Source organism: Dendrobates tinctorius, unplaced genomic scaffold (assembly GCF_039654945.1).
Source record: "Dendrobates tinctorius isolate UK_male_01 unplaced genomic scaffold, ASM3965494v1 ptg000021l, whole genome shotgun sequence".
NCBI classification, from domain to species: Eukaryota; Metazoa; Chordata; class Amphibia; order Anura; family Dendrobatidae; genus Dendrobates; species Dendrobates tinctorius.
This window is the reverse complement of record NW_027361689.1, coordinates 25,240,617-25,264,851: the sequence shown is the minus strand read 5'-3', so window position 1 is coordinate 25,264,851 and position 24,235 is coordinate 25,240,617. Positions and strand designations below refer to the sequence as shown.

The window sequence follows — 24,235 nt, the reverse complement described above, 5'->3', positions numbered from 1 at the left end:
ACTGCTTCATACAGTATAGTGGACCCACATAGTGCTCTATACAATATAATGGACCCACATAGTGCTCCATACACTATAATGGACCCACATAGTGCTCCATACACTATAATGGACCCACAAAGTGCTCCATACAGTATAATGGACCCAGATAGTGCTCCATACAGTATAATAGCCCCACATAGTGCTTCATACAGTATAGTGGACCCACATAGTGCTCTATACAATATAATAGACCCACATAGTGCTCCATATGGTATAATAGTCCCACATACTGCTTCATACAGTATAGTGGACCCACATAGTGCTCTATACAATATAATGGACCCACATAGTGCTCCATACACTATAATGGACCCACATAGTGCTCCATACACTATAATGGACCCACAAAGTGCTCCATACAGTATAATGGACCCAGATAGTGCTCCATACAGTATAATAGCCCCACATAGTGCTTCATACAGTATAGTGGACCCACATAGTGCTCTATACAATATAATAGACCCACATAGTGCTCTGTACAGTATAATGGACCCAGATAGTGCTCCATACAGTATAATGGCCCCATTTAGTGCTCCATACAATATAATGGCCCCACATAGTGCTCCATACAGTATAATGGGCCCACATAGTGCTCCATACAGTATAATGGCCCCACATAGTGCTCCATACAGTATAATGGCCCCACATAGTGCTTCATACAATATAATGGACCCACATAGTGCTTCATACAGTATAATGGACCCACATAGTGCTTCATACAGTATAATGGACCCACATAGTGCTCCACACAATATAATGGACCCACATAGTGCTCCACACAATATAATGGACCCACATAGTGCTCCATACGGTATAATAGTCCCACATACTGCTTCATACAGTATAGTGGACCCACATAGTGCTCTATACAATATAATGGACCCACATAGTGCTCCATACACTATAATGGACCCACAAAGTGCTCCATACAGTATAATGGACCCAGATAGTGCTCCATACAGTATAATAGCCCCACATAGTGCTTCATACAGTATAGTGGACCCACATAGTGCTCTATACAATATAATAGACCCACATAGTGCTCCATACAGTATAATGGACCCAGATAGTGCTCCGTACAGTATAATGGACCCAGATAGTGCTCTTTAAAGTATAATAGACCCACATAGTGCTCTGTACAGTATAATGGACCCAGATAGTGCTCCATACAGTATAATGGCCCCATTTAGTGCTCCATACAATATAATGGCCCCACATAGTGCTCCATACAGTATAATGGGCCCACATAGTGCTCCATACAGTATAATGGCCTCACATAGTGCTCCATACAGTATAATAGCCCCATATAGTGCTCCATACAGTATAATGGACCCACATAGTGCTCCGTACAGTATAATGGACCCAGATAGTGCTCCATACAGTTTAATGGACCCACATAGTGCTCCGTACGGTATAATGCACCCAGATAGTGCTCCGTACAGTATAATGACCCCACATAGTGCTCCATACAGTATAATGGGCCCCACATAGTGCTCCACATAGTGCTCCATACAGTATAATGGCCTCACATAGTGCCCCATACAGTATGTGCCTACGTAGTGCTCCATACAGTATAATGGCCCCATATAGTGCTCCATACAGTATAATGGCCTCACATAGTGCCCCATACAGTATAATGTGCCCACATAGTGCTCCATACAGTATAATGGCCCCACATAGTGCTCCGTACAGTATAATGGGCCCACATAGTGCTCCATACAGTATAGTGGCCCCATATAGTGCTCTATACAGTATAATGGAAGCATATGATGCTCCATACAGTATAATGGGCCCCACATAGTGCTCCATACAGTATAATGGCCCCATATAGTGCTCCATACAGTATAATGGCCCCACATAGTGCTCCATACAGTATAATGGCCTCACATAGTGCTTCGTACAGTATAATAGGCTGAATGCTATAAATAAATACTCACCTCTGCCCATTTCCCTGCTGCTCCGGCCTCTTTCTGGTGTCTTTAGATCACATCTCGGCACAGCGGGTGCATTGTATTGACGTCATCTGGCCCGCTGTGCTGAGATGTCAGATGGAGAGGGGGATTGATGGGAGAGGGAGTATCAGCTGACGCTCTCTTCTCTATTGTTGCTTTAAACTGTATTGGTGGCAGGAATGGCTCTCATGGATTATTGACGTGAGCATAAGCTGCTACATTATATTTGGGGGGCAGATTTGATGACTCCCCCCAGCTGGCTGTCCAAACAGTGGCTTTCATCTATGAATCACTGTGGGGTATGAGACCAAGGAAGCTGTGACACCGCTGACAACTCGTGTAATTGGATATTTCTCTTTTGTACATTGTAAAAAGTGAAAGGGACGCGGGCTGCGCTCGTTCGAAGCTTAATTAAAACAAGGGAAGGAAATGAACCTTATTGTAGACTGTGGGCTTGTCTGTCCTCATACAGCAGATCTATATCCATTCATGCATTGTGCTCAATAGAGCGAAAATCAATTGTGCTCCTATATTTAGTGTCATAATGATAGCGCCGCGGTGTTCTCTCCCACCACCATATTAGTTTGCTTCCAGAAGACATTAGGTGGGCAGGATGCCGGCCGGGAGATGGACATGTGGATAATGAAAATGCTGAATGAGTGGAAATATATCTAATGGTTTTTGGAGGCCCCATAGCCGTTTTCTAATGGCCTTTATCACAATGAAAACTTTTACTGCGGAAATTGGAATGAATGAATGATGGTTCTGTTCAGCAGATATCCCTCTGCAAGGAGTAAAGGCATGTTCGCACGTTGAATTTTTGCAGCGTTTTTTTTTTTTTTTTAAAGCGGCTATTTTAGCTTTCAAGCCCTGGTAGGCAGCGGTGCCTTAGTGCTCTTCCAACAGTTAAATATATTTTTTTAGGCTTATATTGCTTAAAAATAATAAAAGGAGACATGCTCACCTTCTTGCACCCCTGCAAATCCAGCACAGAGGTCTCCGCCTGCTTCGGAAGCAGTGTCTGCCCCGTCCGGAAGCTGCTGAAGTGATCAGGTCACTAGAAAAACGCAAATCCGAAGAACTCAAATTTACAGGCTTCTGAACAGGGCAGAGACCTCCACAGCAGCCTGCACTGGATCCAGGAAGTGGCGTGGTCAGAAGGTTATTAGGCCTACATGTATAATAAATCCATGACTAGATCTATTTTACTATTGTACAACGCTTTAAAGGATCCAGTCCATTGCGATCTCTTTCTAACTAGTGGCCCATTTACTAGCTCGTAATTCCGGGCAAGTTCTACTGATGCCACCGCATGATTAATCTGTGTTTGTGTGTAGTCTGACAAATTCTATCCATCGTTTTGACAGATGGCACTCATTCCCATATTAGGAAAAAATTGGACATGAGCACTGCCTCACTTAGTAACATGGGGATGGGTGCACCATGCACGATTTGCCTTCGATGTTTGAATCATAGAATCGTAGAGTTGGAAGGGACCTCCTGGGCCATCTGGTCCAACCCCCTGCTCAAAGCAGGATTCGCTAAATCATCCCAGTCAGATGTCTGTCCAGCCTCTGCTTGAAGACTTCGATTGAAGGAGAACTCACCACTTCTCGTGGCAGCCTGTTCCACTCATTGATCACTCTAACTGTCAGAGTTTTTTCTAATATCTAATCTGTGTCTCCTCCCATTCAGTTTCGTCCCATTGCTTCTAGTCTTTCCTTGTGCAAATGAGAATAAAGTTGACCCTTCTACAATGTGACAGCCCTTTAGATATTTGTAGACAGCTATTAAGTCTCCTCTCAGTCTTCTCTTTTGCAAACTAAACATTCCCAAATCCTGCAACCAATTCCTTCAATTCCTTTGGATGGCTCTAACCCATTTATGTCTATAGGTCCATGGAAAACTTCAGACCACACTCGGATGACATCTGACTGCTGTCTGCTTGTCATGGACAGACTGAATGGAGAATCGAGAAACTTTTCTTTTTTTTTTTTTTACTCCACCTCTGAGAAAAAACGATCACACCCTGATCAAACTCTGATCAGAGTACGATTAGTTTGATTGGTCCAATTTTTCTCAGATAAGAGAAAATCTTTTGTGTGACCCTAACCATAATGAGATTAAAAGCCTGCCTCCTGAAATCATATATCGCACCGAACAATATCTAAAACCTGCCTTAGTTAAAACAAGATGGACTCACTGAGGGATCAGGTGACAGCTGCCTATTGAAGTCTATGGAGATGATCATTGTCCATAATGGATGGTCCAAAAAGTGAGAGGTTGTAAATAGGATAACAGGAGTCACAGGACTCTCATTCTTTCAAAAGGTAAGGGTCTTAAGGTTAGGAACCGCACCTGTTAGTTATTTATGGCCTAGCCTATGGATACATAATAAATGTTTGATTGGAATAAACCCTTAAAAAAAAAACACGTGCTCCTATTGTTGCACATCCTTGGAGGGTCATCTACATTTTTACGTGTACTTTGGTGAGTGACTTTTCTGCTGCTTTGTGCTTGGTCCAGTACATGCGTGCCAACATTTATTACTTTGACTGCACTGCGTATTACATGTGCTGCCATCACACGAAACCCGCCACCGCCTCTGAAGCATCATTATTCAGATTTCATTCCTTTCCTGTGTGTGAATCCTATCTTCTTTAAACAGCAAACAGCAGGAAAATAAGATTTTATTGGCCGATTCCTATTCATCCCGGCATCCATTTACTCGGGGCGAATTAATTATATTTTCATTTTTAAAGCAACATTTATCTGAGAATAAATAGTCCATTGGTGCAGGGAGATAGCCGCAGTGACGAATGATGGGCTTAGCCTCTGAAGGTCATATACAAAGTGCAGAATTCGCTTTCGTGTTACCGTGTACAGATTTATGTGCACAGTTGGATTCTGGCAATTAAACCCGCCAAACAGTAAACTTGGGTGTCCTTCCTCTATACTGTTTTCACAATTTTGTTTTTTAAGAAAGAATAATTTTATTACATTTTTATATAAAGAAAGTACAACATTGTCATAATCCAAGGTAAAAGAACAGCATAGTGAGATAAGATTGGTGCCATCTTATCCCCGGCTGAACTATCGAGTCAAAGGACCATTGTGCAAATAAAGTCCATGAATTGCGCACCAACAACACCTGAAAATAAGGCGGGTGGGCTAATCCTCTTTCTTCTAGAGTGGACTGCTTCCCAGCTTCTTGTTTACCAGGTGGTGGTGCACTTCTGTAGACTAGCAGTTTGGACTAGCATCTTGATCGAAGAACCGCTGGTTGGAACTCTACTTTCCCATCACTGGAGGAGAACATGGGCTCTGAAGTTGGTCGGATGCAGCCAACTTCAAAGCCGTGCTTACAAACGCCAATGCAAAGCTCTTTCTAGCACATGATCCTTGCCTAGGAAACTCATAACCACCGATTACAGAGGTGGCTGGTAACCTAGGCAAAGGAAATTGAAAATCCCTCTGGTCTTGAGAGCAGACAGGAATTTTAATACAAGGTAAATAGCAAAGTTGCTTGTTTTTACAATAATTTGCAATTTTGCCTATTAAAGTTGAGACATCCCCTTTTAAGTGTGGTCAACTATGGGGATCAAAAATTTAGGGAGGGAGAATTGGATTGTCAACAATACCCTTGAAATGGTGGTTCAGGTTGCTAAAAAGGAGTACATCCTCCAAGTTTCTCGGGTGTTCTCAAAATATTTAAGGCCCCCATACACATTAAACTAATCTCACCAGAACCTGCTAATATCGGCAGGTTCGGTCGAAGGTCTCGTCTATGGTGGCATGAGCCGACTGATAGTTGAAAGAGATGTCAAGCAAAATTTGCAAAAATCAATAGTGTAAGTGTATATAAGAAACTTTGTAATGTATCTTATCAGAAAAATGTACCGTACTTTTTTCTCCCCATATGAGACACTTCTCTTTTTCCTCCTAAACGCATCACTCACTCTGAAAAACAGCTAAAATTTGCCATGGTTGAAGCAAAGTTCACAACCATCTTGCTGAGGAACCTAATTATAGCTGCTGATTTAAGTCTCTGGAAAGGTAGAAGGAGGGTGACAGACAGAGGGACACACTGATAATTCTGCTGCTTTGTAGTAGGTGTTTTATCTCAGCACAGTGCTGGACTCACATCCACATTGCTCAGTATGGTGTCATCCATGCTGCTGCTTCTGAACATGTGCTACAGAGAGAGGGGAGAGCAGGAATCTTTATTGCCTGTATGTGCTGTGTATGATGGACTTCATAGCAGCCAATCTCCATCAAGCAGGGAGTAGCTGTAGAGATGGCAGTCACACCTGGACTTAGATGATCTAGTGGTCCAAAGGCTCTATGACTTCTAAAACGACAGCAGACAGATTCTGTATCTGGGCCCAGAATTTTAACATTGCGTTTCAGTTTTTCCCTTTGCTTTTGCACCAATTTAAAGGGGTAATCTGGGATCAATTTTTTTTTTTTAGTTTTTTCCTTGGATCTAAGAGCAAACAGACAGGTAATTACCTGCCTGTTATGCACGGCTCACATCTCTGCCGGCACAGAGCTGTCACAGACCGCTTCTGCGGATGTCACATTGACAACCGGCTCCCCACTGCCTAACTGAGGGGGAGCCGGCTGTCAGTGAGCATGTCGGCAGTCACGCCTCCTTGACAGTACAGCCCGGAAGAGGAAGAACTGCTCTGTTGATGTGGAATGGCTGAATCACATCAACAGGGTGGTGGCGTCTGTTCTGTTCTGTTGACAGGGCGTGACTGCCAATATCATGAAGATTGACAGCCAACTTCCCGCTATCTAACTGCTGGGGAGCCGGCTGTCAATCAGCATGATGTCAGTCATATCCCGTTGACGATGCAGCCTGGAAAATAAAGGGCTCCTCTCTTGATGTGTAGCTCCTGAATCACCAGCAGAAGCAGCCAGTGACCTCTCTGAGCTGGTGTCAGGCTAGTTAGCAACTAACTTCCTGTTAGTTTTTAGGCCCATAGTAAAAAAATAAATGTAATGGTCCTGGATATCCCCTTTAATGAAACATGAGACCATTCTAATTCTGTAGTAGTTACATCCCGATTGCTGGCCAGACATCAGCCATGGTAAAATATGAACATTATAACCCAAAAAGGCCCCATCCACTAAATGCTTACACAATCTCAAAATGTCCTATATACTGCAACCAAGAAATTATTAGGCGTCGGATTTCTGCTTTTACTCCGCAGGGATCCAGACCCTCACATTCTGCAGTCTCCTGCTGTTTATCTACTGCAGAGAAGATTGCCTTGCAGCAAATCTCTCCTGAGGCTAAGTCCTTCTGTCCTCTTACTGAGCATGCTCATGGGACGATCTCCCATTGGAGATCGGGAGTCATGTGCTCAGGTCCCACTCCAGATCTCATTGGTCCATCTCAGAGATCTGGAAGCTTGCGGAAGGTCCCGGGTGCTATAAAAGGCGCGCATGGCTGTTCCGCCATGCGCTAGTATAGACTTACTTGCTGCTGTGTGTATGAGGTCGGATGTATGATTCTGGTGAATGACTCATTAAAAAACCCCTTCCCTCTGATATTACATATGTGGTTAGGGACTGAGTTAGAATCAGCGCCAGCGCTCCTCTGCTGCAATATCCACAGCTGCTAGCGTCCGACATTGCGCTTGCGCCCTAGCCTTGTCGTTTAGCGGCAGTGTCCACGCCGCGCTGCAGTAGCAGCCCCTTTGCGTCCGGAGTTGCGACGCTCCGCACACGGTAGGTCTAGACGGACGTAGTGCCGCTGTCTTGGGCTACTCCTGTGACCTGATACCGTGTGTGCGTTTTTACTGAGTACTGTGACCTCAACAGGCTCAGTCTTTTGTGTTTGTACTTATTTGGCATCTCTGTGAATTAACTGAGATTGCTCTGCGCACCTGGGTGAAGTTTAACCCTGTGCGCATTTCCGCCATGTTGCTCCTGCCACCACTTAGCAGCGGTTATATCACTGCACGGTGGACCCCGAGCGGCGAACGCACTTTATTATTTTTATTTAGTGCGTTCGGCCGTTCCTAACATTATACTAGCGCCAGGGTCTGGCTAGTGATGGCAGAACAGCAGCAACTGTTAGTGTATTCGACAGCTTGAGGGCCGGTTGGCCACTCTTGAGAGGGCTCTCTCAGCTGCACAATCCACCGAAGCTGCTGTAAAGGCAATCACAGACGCGGTTTCCTGTATGTCCACGTCCTCCCTCGCGCCGACAGTTACCCGCCTCCCGTTGCCCGATAAATTTTCTGGCGATGGCGCTTCCTGTAGGGATTTCTTCAGCCAGTGCTCTATTCAGCTGGAGCTACTGGCATTGCGATTCCCTACGGAGAGGGCCAAGGTGGGGTTTATTGTTTCCCTTCTGTTGGGCAAGGCGTTGGAGTGGACTACGCCATTATGGGAGCGTGGTGACCCTGAGGTTCGGACTGCTGCTGAGTTTCTAACAGCTATTAAGCAGGTCTTCCTCAGTCCACGGGTCACGCACGACACCTCTCTTCAGCTTCTTGCTTTGACTCAGGGTTCTCTCTTGGTTAGTCAGTATGCCGTCCATTTTCGGACACTGGCTTCCGAGCTGGAGTGGTCCGATAAAGCCCTCATCCCTGTGTTTTGGAGAGGTTTGGCAGAGCATGTTAAAGATGCTCTCTCTACCAGAGAGGTTCCTGCAAGTTTTGAAGAGCTGATTGCCATTTCCACCCGCATTGACCTCCGTTTTTCGGAGCACGGTATGGAGCGTGCTCAATCCAACCGGAAGGTTACCTCAGCTCCCAATTTTTTTGAGCCTCTGGAATTACCCGAGTCAGAGGTTCCACCCCCAGAGCCCATGGAGGTGTCTCGTGCCGTTCTCCAGGCGCGTCCAGCACAAGACTCCAGTTGCGGTTATATTTGTCAACACGCTGTTTCTCAGAACAACAGTGCCCCGCAACGGCCAAATTCTGTGCCGCCAGGCAAGACCCTTGTTCCTCCCCGCCTTCGGCCGAAGGTTCTCGCGTGGGCACACGCGTCCAGGAGGGGTGGTCACTGTGGCTATATGCAGACCACAAAACTCCTGGCAGGGTCTTACTGGTGGCCGCACAGGGCTCGGGATGTTAAAAAATATATTCGGGCCTGTGCCTTTTGTGCTCGGAATAGCCTCCTTAAACGAAGGGTCGAGACGCCTGCCGACACACTGTGGCGTTCCACTTTAACTTCTGCTCCCGTTGACTCCCACGGGTCCCTTCTGAAACCTGGCGATCTTGCCGCCCCTGATGCCTTCCATTTGTCCCTGGTCTCCCTGTCACCTATTGGGACGTCAGACTTGCTTTCGGACGAGTCTGAGGCCTATATCTCTGATTGGCAGAAGTTGGTGGATCAGAGGGCTCAGGGAGGAGGGGGCCCTAGGAGGGGGGTAATGTTAGGCGTCGGATTTCTGCGTTTACTCCGCAGGGATCCAGACCCTCACATTCTGCAGTCTCCTGCTGTTTTTCTACTGCAGAGGAGATTGCCTTGCAGCAAATCTCTCCTGAGGCTAAGTCCTTCTGTCCTCTTACTGAGCATGCTCGTGGGACGATCTCCCATTGGAGATCGGGAGTCATGTGCTCAGATCCCACTCCAGATCTAATTGGTCCATCTCAGAGATCTGGAAGCTTGCGGAAGGTCCCGGGTGCTATAAAAGGCACGCATGGCTGTTCCGCCATGCGCTAGGATAGACTTACTTGCTGCTGTGTGTATGAGGACGGATGTATGATTCTGGTGAATGACTCATTAAAAAACCCCTTCCCTCTGATATTACGTATGTGGTTAGGGACTGAGTTAGAATCAGCGCCAGCGCTCCTCTGCTGCAACATCCACAGCTGCTAGCGTCCGACATTGCACTTGCGCCTTAGCCTTGTCGTTTAGCGGCAGTGTCCACGCCGCGCTGCAGTAGCAGCCCCTTTGCGTCCGCAGTTGCGACGCTCCGCACACGGTAGGTCTTGACGGACGTAGTGCCGCCGTCTTGGGCTACTCCTGTGACCTGATACTGTGTGTGCGTTTTTATTGAGTACTGTGATCTCAACAGGCTCAGTCTTTTGTGTTTTGTACCTATTTGGCATCTCTGTGAATTAACTGAGATTGCTCTGCGCATCTGGGTGAAGTTTAACCCTGTGCGCATTTCCGCCATATTGCTCCTGCCACCACTTAGCGGTTATATCACCTACTGCACTGTGGACCCCGAGTGGCGAACGCACTTTTTATTATTTTTATTTAGTGCGTTCCGCCGTTCCTAACAGAAATAGGTACAGTTAAAGGGGTTGTTTGAGATTAATTATGTCAATCTACCAGAAACTGAGCCACTCTTCTGCTTGGGCTGTAATTGGTATTGCAGCTCAGCTGTAATGTCTTGAATTAGGCTTGGATGCAGTACCATACGCAGCCCAAGACTGAAGTTGTTCCTTAAAGGATTTTTACCGTTTCGCACTGCCCCTTTAATGTTTGCACTGCGCGTTGTTCAATAACTTGATTATGTAATAATAATTCAGTTCCATTTTTCTTTCTACCTTGCATGAATTCATGTTGATTCGCTGCCACACTGTAAAAGCATTCCATTTCCTTTCCCGGCTCCGCGGTAGACTGGTATTGTGTCTCCATGTACGTTGTATCGTCCTGGGTTGTATCCCCGTAATGGAGCAGTAAGAATGTATCCGGTGGTGATAGGTGAGATGGTAGCTATTAACTGCGCCATTTCAAAATGCCAGACTTCCGTGAAACTGTGGCAGAGCGATCTTTTATCTCAGTGGGATCCTCAACGTCCCCAATTGTCATGAAAGATAAAGGTTTCCCGTTCACCCTATGCAGACTCGAATTAGCCGAGATCATTTACTTTTGAAAAGAAATGCCCCCCTCGGTACAGCGTGTCTCTGAATCTCTCCTAATCGCACGTGTCGCATTAGATAGACTGAATAGATCTTTCCGTCTGACTGACAGATGAGCCGAGCGGAGAAACAGAACGTTTTCCTTCACCTAACTGGCATTAAAGGCTCATGTTCCGTCTATTACCTGACTAATGCAATGTTTAGGATTTCATACGGAGAAAACTTGCCTCTAAAGTGGATTATTATAGGTAATGGGCTTAAACCAACTTAGTGTTCTTTATGAATTAAGTCGGAAATAAGATGAGGCCTGAAAAATCTGTAATTTAGCAGAGAGAACATTTAATTTCCTGGTTGCATTTGCCTCGGGGATGTGTGAATTGTGTTTTATATCACGATTATGTTTTGTTGAAATGTCTTAATTTTTTTTATACTTTTTTGAAGTTCCACTGTAATTTTAGAAAACTCATTTGCTCTGCTTGATGGAAAATAAAGATCTTCTAAATGTATTTACAGGCTTAAAGGGGACATTTTATCTGGATTTTTTTTTTTATGTAAGTTGAGTTCCTCCAATTTTTGCTCCTCCACTGATTCTGGAACTATTTTTATTTTTTTTCTGTGCCCCTCCATTCCCAAGTTATACCCCCTGGTAATAAAGATGCAAATTTTAAGTGTAGCCATCTGGGCTTAGACCGCGGAAATTCTCAGTGGGCGTTGCCAGGATTTGATTGGTCAGCGTAAGAGGATTAAACACAAAGATGTGCGCAGCTGATTGGAGGGTCAGTAACTTTATAATGGAGAGGGACAGAAGAAAATGAAAAACTGTAACAGATTCAGTGGAAAAAGCACCAATTGGAGGAGGTACTCATATTCAGAACATCTATATTATCAAAATCAGAGTAAATTAGTTTTGTAGTTACTGTGCGTCAAAATGTGTAAAAACAAAACAAAAAAAAAACTAAAGCAAAACATAATAATAAAAACCACAATCCGCACATCCCCAGCCCAAATGTGAAAATTGAAAAGGGTTTTTTTTCTGACCTAATTTTTCAAGTTTCATCTTGTAACTTAACTCATAAAGAACATTAAGTTGGTTCAAGCCCCTTGCCTATCATCCATTTTGGATGAACGTTTTCTTCGTATCTAATCTTAAACATTGCTTTAGTCGGGAAATAGATGGAACGTGAGCTTTATTACTAGTTTATGTGAAGGTTAACCTTCTGTTCTTCCGCTTGGCTCATGTGTCAGTTAGGCAAGAAGGATGTACACAAGTGGTCAAAATTGTTGGTACCCCTCGTTTATTGACAGAAAAACCCACAATGGTCACAGAAATAACTTGAATCTAATAAAAGTAATAATAAATCAAAAATCTCTGACTTTCATTTGTTAATTTTCATAGATTTTTGATTTATTATTACTTTCGTCAGATTCAAGTTATTTCTGTAACCATTGTGGATTTGCCTGTCATTAAACGAGGGGTACCAACAATTTTGACCACGTGTGTATTTTGTCTAAAGTGAGACGTGAATAGAGATTCAGAAATGTGCAGTACCGAGCGGCATGTCTTTTCAAAAGAAATTAGTACTCAGTTGGATGGTGGTGCCGGGAGGTGTAGCAGTCATTACTCAATACGCAGTGAGCATGGCTGTAATCACTTCTATAGTAGCTTGACTGCTCTGCAGTGTGTGTGTGCAGTATAGGCTGTCAGTCAAGGTGCAGGACGAGTGGTTACAGCCATGCTCTTTCACATGATTTAAACGCTATTTTCTTGAAGATTATGATTATATTTTCAGTTAAATAGCAATTGTGGACATAAATTTCTTTTAATACACAGTATCAGAAGACGACCAACAGAAGATGTGCTGTGAGCAAAAGACCAGCAGAAATTGTATTGGTAGAAAACCAGCAAAAAAATTAGTATCAGAAGAATTAGTATCTGTACATCAGTAAATGTATTACAGCATAAAACATGGTATCAGCAAGAGACCAGCAGAAGACATAATGTAAGGAGACCAGCAGAAGACGTAATGTAAGGAGACCAGCAGAAGACCTAATGTAAGGAGACCAGCAGAAGACCTAATGTAAGGAGATCAGCAGAAGACCTAATGTAAGTAGACCAGCAGAAGACCTAATGTAAGGAGATCAGCAGAAAACCTAATGTAAGGAGACCAGCAGAAGACCTAATGTAAGGAGATCAGCAGAAGACCTAAGGTAAGGAGATCAGCAGAAAACCTAATGTAAGGAGACCAGCAGAAGACCTAATGTAAGGAGATCAGCAGAAGACCTAAAGTAAGGAGCTCAGCAGAAAGCCTAATGTAAGGAGATCAGCAGGAGACCTAATGTAAGGAGACCAGCAGAAGATCAAATGTAAGGAGATCAGCAGAAAACCTAATGTAAGGAGACCAGCAGAAGACCTAATGTAAGGAGACCAGCAGAAGACCTAATGTAAGGAGACCAGCAGAAGACCTAATGTAAGGAGACCAGCAGAAGACGTACTGTAAGGAGACCAACAGAAGACGTACTGTAAGGAGACCATCAGAAGACGTACTGTAAGGAGACCATCAGAAGACGTACTGTAAGGAGACCATCAGAAGACTTAGTGTAAGGAGACCATCAGAAGACTTAGTGTAAGTAGGAGAAAAGCAGAAGATGTAGTGTAAGAAGATCATCAGCGGAAGACTTGGTGTAAGTAGAAAACCAGTGGAAGATGTAGTGTTGTTAGAGGACCAGCGGAAGACTTGGGATAAGTAGGAGACCAGAGGTAGATGTTCTGTTAGTAGGAGACCAGTGGAAGACCTAGTATAGGACATTACTCAGGCTTTCAATATTGCCAAGGAGCATTTGTGGCTGAGTCAGTAAAATTGTGATGGCCTGTGAGTGGTCGCACGCATTATAATGGAGCCATTTACAGTGCGGAATAGTAACCAGGGATTATTGTGCTTCTAGCGGAATTAGATGATGGGAAAATAAAAATATCCTTTACTTTTTGCAAATGTCAGGCTTTTCAGAGGCTGGCCCTATCACTGCAAAATTACAGTGATTTGTTGTAGCCTTGCTGCAGGTGGAACGAGTTGTGTTTTTCCTGTGATAAAAATAAAAATGCGTGTTTGTTTCTTTTCACTGTTACTTGAAAAGCTGAAAACTACTTTCAGTAAAATAAGCCTACCTAGTTATTATAAATAATCCCGCCAAGAGCGTGGCAGCTCGGAGACACCTGTGTTTTCAGTGCAGAATGTTAAACAGCACTAATATCATTTAGCAGCTGCTAAAACATATCTTGGCTATGTGCAGGCAACCTGTGGCGTCCCTTGTGTCGTATAAGTAAAGTGAAACTACTCAATATCTGAAAATTTTGGTATAACTATGTTTTAATCCCCTATAGCTGACGTGTTTGGCATACTACACTGTTTCGGTCTTGCCCGCAGCCAATTAGGAGCAGCATAGTTGATGTTTTGCAGCCTCTCACAACTGAGCGTCCACCACTGCTTATAATAGGCCATGACCAAGGTCCAGGACTGAAATGTCCATATGTGTGGTACCCCACAACATGACATGCTGACACATCAATAAATGTAATTTTCTTCACCTTAACTGAGGAGTGTCTTGGTCTTTCCTTCATTATTGTTAAGATATCCATCCTACCAATGAGAACCACCATCCATCCAGAACCCCAGTCTTAAAGGGGTTGTCCACTATTTGGACAAGCCCTTCTTAATCAAAATGTTTGGCCATGATATCATAATAATGCTTATACTCCCCTCCCGTGCTTGTGCCATTCTCGCGGTGTTGCTAGTTGCTCTCCCACAGTGTTGTGGCACGGGATTAGAGTTGAGCGAATTTTTCAAAATTCGGTTGCCATTATGATCAGCGGCGAATACCATTTTTGCAATATTCACCAAACACACCCGAATGCCATTGGCATCAATGGGAGTAGAAATGACTGAATATGTTCGGAACCGATCATCAAACATAAATTCGTAACGTATAGGGTACCAATATGGCAAATTCAGATTCGGCGACCGATTCCGAACATATTCGCTCAACTCTACACATGATGCCAGCACCCAATCTGCGCTGGCGTCACGGTCTCCATCTTCGGAGAAATAGAACATCAAGAGGAAGTCCTGGCTTCAGCTGATCCCTGGCTTTCCCTTCATGATTGATTTGTCCAAAGGTGGAGACTGTGACGACAGCGCTGATTTGGGTGCCGGTGTCACAACACCGCAAGAGAACCCAGGGGAGAACAACTTACGACACCATTGGAACGGCACAGGAGGGAAGTATAGGCTTTATTATTTTATTGGGGCCAAGCGTGGGGTATGAGAAGTTGTTGTCCAAGTAGTGGACAACTTTAATCTTTCGATAACAAATTTTCTCTTCCACCAGGGGGAATCTGTTCATTGTTGTGGATCTCCCTCTAACTGTTTTACAGTAAATGCCTAATTGTGCAATTTAATATTTGGAGATCGAACAGTTTGGATTTCTTTATTATCTAATCCGGTGAAGCTCACGTGGGTGGCAGAGCGGACAGCGTGGCCAGAAAGTGTAATTAATCAAGAGCAAAGTGGTAATATAATGTTCAGGGTAGGCGGGTGTCTGTGGATGGTGAGTGGCTCCATTTTTCAGAAATATATATATTTTTTATGTCTTATCTTTTCATTTACTTTGTATACAGTGTGATCACTTATATCTATTGACTGTACTCGCTGGATGGCACGACCGCTTATTGACATTTCGAGATTGAAGCATTTTTTATTTTTAATCAACTTACCGCGGAGTAATATTGTGCAGGGAACATGTTTATTTTTCTGCTGCTGTCACCCGTTTTTATTAGCTGTGTGTACTGCAATCTTCCAGTTTACTGCTCGGCTAGCCCCAGGTAAGTTCATTCACAGTCTGCTGCCGTTCTCCCCTGTAATATGGCATTTACTCCCGCACACAGATGTTACTGTACCAGGCCAGATGAAACCTGATGACTTTCATTTTTTATTCTCCCTGCTTTGCACACTATTATTTTTATGAAAAGTGGTCGATTTATTGAATAATTAGTTGATGATTTTTCTTTTCACTCTGGGTATTTTTTTGTCTTTGCATGGACAGGGAACTTTTATTGGTTGCTGGTGGCAAAAATAACAAAAATCAGATGATCTTACTGGCATATTTCCCAGAAATCTAGGAAAATTAGAAAAGAAAAAATCTTATTTTTGCTCCTGCTGAAACGGCCCCACTCCAGTCCGTGGGTTGTGGGGAGGTATTTCAGTTCATCCCCATGTAATTGTATTATGGTGTTATTACGTTACTTTATGTAAGACGCCATCCTGTCATCACAATACATTAATATTTGAGATTTGCATTTTGTGGCGCTGCTGACTGCACGGTTTAGTATTTTTTTCAGTGTGTGGTGGTAAAACATTGTCACTTAGACTGTATAGAATTTGTTGTTTTCCATTCTTTAAGCCTTAAAGGGGTTGCCCAGTGAGAGCAACCTGCTGCCTATCTCCAGGATAGGTGATCAAAAGTGGTTGGAGCGCTGAGACCCGGACCGATTGCCAGACCTGGGAACTGTTAAAGTGCTAGTAAAAACAAGCCAGTTTGCAAATTAATTTTTATTCAAATTTTGCAACAGTTCTCCAGCTAGTTCTACTTTCCTCTTTTTTGTTATTTACTTCTGGTTGACAAAGTAACCTGCCACCATCGACATCTAGTATCAAAATGGTCATGCAAGCAGCAGCGCAACTACAAATTCTGGAGGCTGGGGAGCGGTGCGCTCCTTCTTGACTGGACTGGATCAACCATTTAACTATAATGGTTAAGCCATTTATTCCCAACATTGTAAGTTTACACCAAGTGTTACGTTGTTGATCGGTGGAAGATCGACTATTGAAACACCTACTGATCCCAGGAAGAGAGTTCTTAAAGACCCTGCTGAGTGGTGGCCACATGCGCTGGGGAAAGCCAACCACTGCTCTCGGCTTCCTCTTCACTGTGGTCACACATGCTGACCATCGCGCAATATACAGAGTGGACTTTAGGCCTCTTATTGTTGAGGTTGGTAAGGGTCTTATCAGCGATCATACATTTATTATCTATCCTGTGAATACAGCAAAAGAGTCAACAGCGGAGGATGGTCAACTACTGGTTTACTCTGGAGACTATCGGCAAAAGGAGCAACGTTCCGGCATGTAGGACACTCATTGCTTATGATCTATGCAGACAAGTAGTTATTGATCATATTGATGGTTCCTTGGACTCCATTGCACTTCTGATTCCCCGGGTGCCCAGGTTGACGCCATCATTGGACCAGGCGCACGTGTCACACTAATCTTGGATAAGTGATGTTGCTTATGGACATCTCCTTTAATGCTGCATGGAGCTGGCTAATACTCAGATTCAGATCAGGTAGTAGGTTTTTCATGTGTGGCCGCTGCTGCTATATTATAAGCCTTTTCTGAAGCCGTGTGTCATATAGCCCAACTGTACACAAGGTTAACGTGATGTCCTTTGCTGAGAATGAAAGCCCAGGCTCGTCAAGTCAGCGGCGGAGAATATATTGCTGATAAGCAGTCCAACGGCCCCTGAAAATCTCCCGCAGTGATGGTTAAAGTCACCCAATTCAATGAAGTGCTTAACACCTTTACGGAGGGGAAAATAAATTAACTTTTTTTTTTCCCTCTGAATAGAACGTTGTATTCTAGTGACTGAGGAAAATGCCATCAAGATGAAAATTAAGCGTCTAAGTTGAACTTTTAACAAAGTAATTTTAAAGAAATAAAAATCAGATCTGAATTTCAGTCTATCAGAAGCAGTAATGTGACGCCACCGCCCTGGGGGTATAATGGCGACATTCAAGAGCGTCCGTGCTCCCCTCTATCCGTATCCTACTGCCAGGGAATCCAAATGTGAAAGCGAGCGTCGTAAACCGGGCCTGGATATTAATGGTCGTATCAGAGGACGGCGTGTGGGGAAATTAATATTTGTAATGACATGTTGGAAGAAATATTAGGCAATTTAGTTTCGTCCGTGCGCCGCTTCCTTGTAATGACACAGGACTGTTGTTGTTCAGCTGTTACAGGTTTTCTTTAGATCTATCTAACCAAAAATAAAAATCATCATCCAATTAAAAAATACTCTTGCCATAATTATTGCAATTGATGTTATGATCGGGAACTTGTTATTAATAGATATCAATAAAGTGTATTTTTTATTGGATGACGATTTTTTGTTTGTTATGCATGTATTATAGTCATCACATTACAGGTAACTTTGTTAGTCTGTTTTCTTTAAACCTAGTCTGATTTTATTTTAATTATGCAATTATTACATAGAATTTTCAAGCAAAAAATTTGAATATAACATTTTTTTTTTCTCCAAAAAGAGGTTAAAAAAAATTCAACATTTTGGGTCAATCAGGAAGTTTCAGTTCAAAGCATAAACCAGAAATCAAAAATACACCTGAAACTAATAAACTTTTTAATGTATTTCATAGAAGTCTGCTTCTTTCTCCTCCTGGCTTTGTTTCATTCTCAAAATTCTCAATTCCCTGGTAAATTGTGTCTTCAGTGACTACAGATTTTCCCATTACAGAGATTGGCGGTGACGGTTGGTGCTTATCGAGTTCTATGGAGAACTGTAACTGTTGTTACAGGAGAACTTGCAGCAGAATGTCTGTCTTCCGCTAGCTCCTCCTTCCATAGAATTTTATAAGCACCAACTGTCATTTCCTAGCTCAGTAATGGGAAAATCTGTCTTTATTGAATGCAAACTTTAGCCAACAATTGAGACTAGAAGATCAGTTACAGAGGAGAAATAAGAAAAATGATTGCAAAGTTGCTTATTTTTATGAGAACAATTGATTAAAAATGAAAACGACTGTTACTCTTTAAAGAAAATGTGTCAGAAAATGAGCTATTGTTTAAATCAGGTTTTTGGGTTTTATATATTTTTTTTAATTTTTCATATTTTAAAAAATCAAAATTAGTAATCCTACAATTGTTATACTAGCCGCTGGACTATGTTAGGGTCACGTTTCACTTAGTGACGCACCAGCGATCCTGATAACGATACAACCTGGTAAGGATCACTGGTGCGTCACTAAATGGTCGCTAGTGAGCTGCCAAACAGGCAGATGTCTTCAGTGACGCAGCAACGATCCGGCGATCCGTATAACGACCTCAGAGGTCTGTGGGGCCTTTCACACAGCAGCTTTTCAGACGATTCCCGTCTGCGTCCCTGAGCTCTGCGTCGCCAATTAGGTCACTCGACGAAAAAATGACCTAGGACACTCAAGCACGATCAGTGATATCCAGCAGGGGGGGCGGTCGCAGCTATGTGTCACATGTAGCGAGATCGCTGTTGCCTCACAAAATCAGTGATGCTTCAGCGATCTTGCTATGTGAGAAGGGGCCTTTAGACTCATGCTTCCTAATCTTTCAGGAAGAGTTTACAGCAGTTTCGTTATCAGCAGAGGCAGGATTATAAGGACAGGTAATACCTCTATACACAGCTGATAACACAGGATCCACCAATCACAATAGCTGATGTCACAGCTCTCCTACCCTCCCTCCCTTCACAATGACATTTTTTCACAGGCTCATTAGATGCTTCAATACAAAAGATATTAGCCTATTGTTATTAATGTGCATGTAGAGTTCCTGAAAGGAAATAGTAGTCTAAAAAAAAAAAAAACACAGCGGCCAATTTTGAAGATTTGTCATTTTTAATAGCGATTGAGATATTTGAGAAGAAAAAATTGCCAAATGTGAAATACATTTAAGACAAAAAATCTTGATTTAAACAATAGGTAATTTCTGATGGCACATTCCCTTTAATTAAAAAGACATGTTTAGGCCAAGGCAACATTAAGATTGTAGTAAAATCACATGATGTGATCTCATATGGTGTCGCATTGTGATCTAGCGATACTTTAACAGACTCAGATATTTTTATTTATTTTTTTATATCGCTGGTCACAAGACGCATGCAACTAACTTGTCATAGGCTTCAATGCAAATCACGTTATTTTGATTGCTTTTTTTACCGTAAAATTGCGGTTATAAAATAAGTGATGCGTACCTGCGACTTGTCAGAGATATGCTGTCTCATGACATGTAGCCCCAGCCTTACAGAAATTAGTTGGCAGCTTGAGAGTCATGATGGTCCCATGTGACGCTGTTTGACACAGTGATGGTGTGGGCTCAGGAGCTGTTCCTGCACCATCTTGGCTGGCACTTTACTTTGATTCCAGCCATTTATCTTCAATCCCAATTGACTACCTCTGATCTTCAATCCTTACCCTTTATCTCTGATGCTGAACATTTATTTCCTTCCCCGACCAGTTATCTCTGATCCTGGACATTTATCTCCTGCCCCACAAGTTATATCTTATCCTGGACATTTATCTCCTACCCCGACCAGTTATCTCTGATCCTGGACATTTATCTCCTACCCCGACCAGTTATCTCTGATCCTGGACATTTATCTCCTTTCCCCATTGGTTATATCTGATCCTTGACATTTATCTCCTACCCCACGAGTTATCTCTGATCCTGGACATTTATATCCTACTCCACCAGTTATCTCTGATCCTGGACATTTATATCCTACTCCACCAGTTATCTCTGATCCTGGACATTTATATCCTACTCCACCAGTTATCTCTGATCCTGGACATTTATCTCCTACCCCACCAGTTATCTCTGATCCTGGACATTTATCTCCTACCCCACCAGTTATCTCTGATCCTGGACATTTATCTCCTACCCCACCAGTTATCTCTGATCCTGGTCATTTATGTCCTACCCCACCAGTTATCTCTGATCCTGGACATTTATATCCTACCCCACCAGTTATCTCTGATCCTGGACATTTATATCCTACCCCACCAGTTATCTCTGATCCTGGACATTTATATCCTACCCCACCAGTTATCTCTGATCCTGGACATTTATATCCTACTCCACCAGTTATCTCTGATCCTTGACATTTATCTCCTATCCCCATTGGTTATATCTGATCCTGGACATTTATCTCCTACCCCACCAGTTATCTCTGATCCTTGACATTTATCTCCTGCCCCACAAGTTATATCTTATCATGGACATTTATCTCCTACCCCGACCAGTTATCTCTGATCTTGGACATTTATGTCCTACCCCACCAGTTATCTCTGATCCTGGACATTTATCTCCTTTCCCCATTGGTTATATCTGATCCTTGACATTTATCTCCTACCCCACGAGTTATCTCTGATCCTGGACATTTATATCCTACTCCACCAGTTATCTCTGATCCTGGACATTTATATCCTACTCCACCAGTTATCTCTGATCCTGGACATTTATATCCTACTCCACCAGTTATCTCTGATCCTGGACATTTATCTCCTACCCCACCAGTTATCTCTGATCCTGGACATTTATCTCCTACCCCGACCAGTTATCTCTGATCCTGGACATTTATCTCCTTTCCCCATTGGTTATATCTGATCCTTGACATTTATCTCCTACCCCACGAGTTATCTCTGATCCTGGACATTTATATCCTACTCCACCAGTTATCTCTGATCCTGGACATTTATATCCTACTCCACCAGTTATCTCTGATCCTGGACATTTATATCCTACTCCACCAGTTATCTCTGATCCTGGACATTTATCTCCTACCCCACCAGTTATCTCTGATCCTGGACATTTATCTCCTACCCCACCAGTTATCTCTGATCCTGGACATTTATCTCCTACCCCACCAGTTATCTCTGATCCTGGTCATTTATGTCCTACCCCACCAGTTATCTCTGATCCTGGACATTTATATCCTACCCCACCAGTTATCTCTGATCCTGGACATTTATATCCTACCCCACCAGTTATCTCTGATCCTGGACATTTATATCCTACTCCACCAGTTATCTCTGATCCTTGACATTTATCTCCTATCCCCATTGGTTATATCTGATCCTGGACATTTATCTCCTACCCCACCAGTTATCTCTGATCCTTGACATTTATCTCCTGCCCCACAAGTTATATCTTATCATGGACATTTATCTCCTACCCCGACCAGTTATCTCTGATCTTGGACATTTATGTCCTACCCCACCAGTTATCTCTGATCCTGGACATTTATGTCCTACCCCACCAGTTATCTCTGATCCTGGACATTTATCTCCTATCCCCATTGGTTATATCTGATCCTGGACATTTATCTCCTATCCCCATTGGTTATATCTGATCCTGGACATTTATCTCCTATCCCCATTGGTTATATCTGATCCTGGACATTTATCTCCTATCCCCATTAGTTATATCTGATCCTGGACATTTATCTCCTACCCCACCAGTTATCTCTTATCCTGGACATTTATATCCTACTCCACCAGTTATCTCTGATCCTGGACATTTATGTCCTACCCCACCAGTTATCTCTGATCCTGGACATTTATCTCCTATCCCCATTGGTTATATCTGATCCTGGACATTTATCTCCTATCCCCATTGGTTATATCTGATCCTGGACATTTATCTCCTACCCCACCAGTTATCTCTTATCCTGGACATTTATGTCCTACCCCACCAGTTATCTCTGATCCTGGACATTTATCTCATACCCTGACCAGTTATCTCTGATCCTGGACATTTATCTCCTATCCCCATTGGTTATATCTGATCCAGGACATTTATCTCCTATCCCCATTGGTTATAGCTGATCCTGGACTTTTGTCTCCTATCCCGATCGGTTATCTCTGATCCTGGGCGTTTATCCCCAAACCTAGCCGTTTAACCTATTGGATGTCACTGCCAGAGCTTTTCTCCCTCTACGCACTGCTTTTCCATGGTCTGATGAAGACCTGTTGTTTAAACAGAAACATCACAATTATTTACTGGATTTGGATTGACTCCTAAAAATCAGATCTCACAATATATCTACCGATTGCTATATCCATATTGCTTTTAATCTTCATGGTTTACTCTTGTCTTTAATGCGTTTCACATGGGTGTCTCCCTTTTTATTGTGTTGACAGATTTACGTTCCGTATGAATGTATTAAGCGAGGGATTGCTATTGAAGATCGCAGTGGCAGGGGATCTGCGTGTTTATATGCTTGTAAGCCGTACCATGGGTCGATCTATAAACAGGATACATCCATATAGCACTATGCATGTACAGAGGTAGCAAAGCTTATCCTGACTCCGAAGGAACAGTCTTTTTGATTTGTCAAGGAAGATTATCTCACACAAGGAGATTAAGATTTAAGATTTCACAAGCCATTAACCAATGTTAAATTAGATGTTGAATTATATTTTTTTGGTGCTGTGATTTCCCAGTGCTTGGGTCATTTTAACTTTTGCTGGACCATTTTATAGTGCTACTCTTTTAGGTATAAGCCCATATTTGAAGGGTATCTGTCACCATATTTTGCACTCCATACATACATTGTAGCATAGATCTTTCATACCTGATGGGGCAGGCTATATGTTTAATGAAAGTTTAGACTCAGGGCTAGACAATACCATTGGTGCAACCTGTGCAGACTCACAGGGGCTCAAGAGATAAAGGGGCTCACTTACTCCTCCAAAGCATTTAGTCACAGACACAAGAGGGGCCCATTAGCTTTTCTTGCATAGGGCCCCTTTTCTGTCTGTCAGTCACCTATCCTTATTGACAGCTCCTCAGTGTCCCTCCTCCCTGCAGAGATCTCACACTGCTCAGGATCAACTGCAGCTGTCAATCAGGCTTCAGAAACTATATCTGCTCATTTTAATATTAGGTTTTTATGCTATTCTGACATGGATTTTAAAAGTAAGTACATCAGCTTCATGAAGTGTGACACCTATTTAATAACTTTATGCAGCTTGTCTTGTGAGTTTTGGTGACAAGCCTGCAATCTATTCGTCACAAATCGGCTTCTATGCATATCTGCAGTTAGGCAGCATTGATCTTTGTAGACTTTTCACTGCACAAGTTTCTGTAAAAAGCAGATGATTTGCGTTGTGTCTTTTCTTCTCTGCTGACTTTCAGCCGGCAGACTTTGACAAAGAGCTGTCTGCGTTTCATTGTGTACAGTATTCATCATGCGCCTTGCTTTTTACCCATTTACGCAGAATGGATTCAAGGTCTGAGCTGTGGTTTTTCATCCTCTAGGTGGAAGTGGCTGACATTGAAAATGAAGAAAAAAGATATGGTCTCTTTGTGGAGCTGCTGGACATCAGTCACACACGCCCGGAGTTCCAGCACTTAGTTTTACTTCTACAAGCCTGGCCTCCGATGAAAGGACTAAGCATGTAAGTAATGGCCTTCTAACTCTACTGCAGGTACAGTCACTCAGCAAATGAAATGAAATCCCTCCACCTCTCCGAGTTCACGCCGGGGAACATCTGACAATATTCTGCTCTTTTGTGTCTTGATAAAAACG

General features: G+C 43.0%; 1 protein-coding gene across 2 annotated transcripts in view; it reads left to right on the top strand.

The window, feature by feature from the left end:
* NBAS (NBAS subunit of NRZ tethering complex) overlaps positions 1-24,235 on the top strand; it is an 816,956-nt gene that overhangs the window by 689,522 nt on the left and 103,199 nt on the right. For both annotated transcript variants that reach the window (XM_073568249.1, XM_073568248.1), the window contains exon 49: positions 23,965-24,104. In XM_073568249.1, the coding sequence (XP_073424350.1) occupies positions 23,965-24,104 (140 nt within the window). The remainder of the gene's footprint in view (positions 1-23,964; positions 24,105-24,235) is intronic.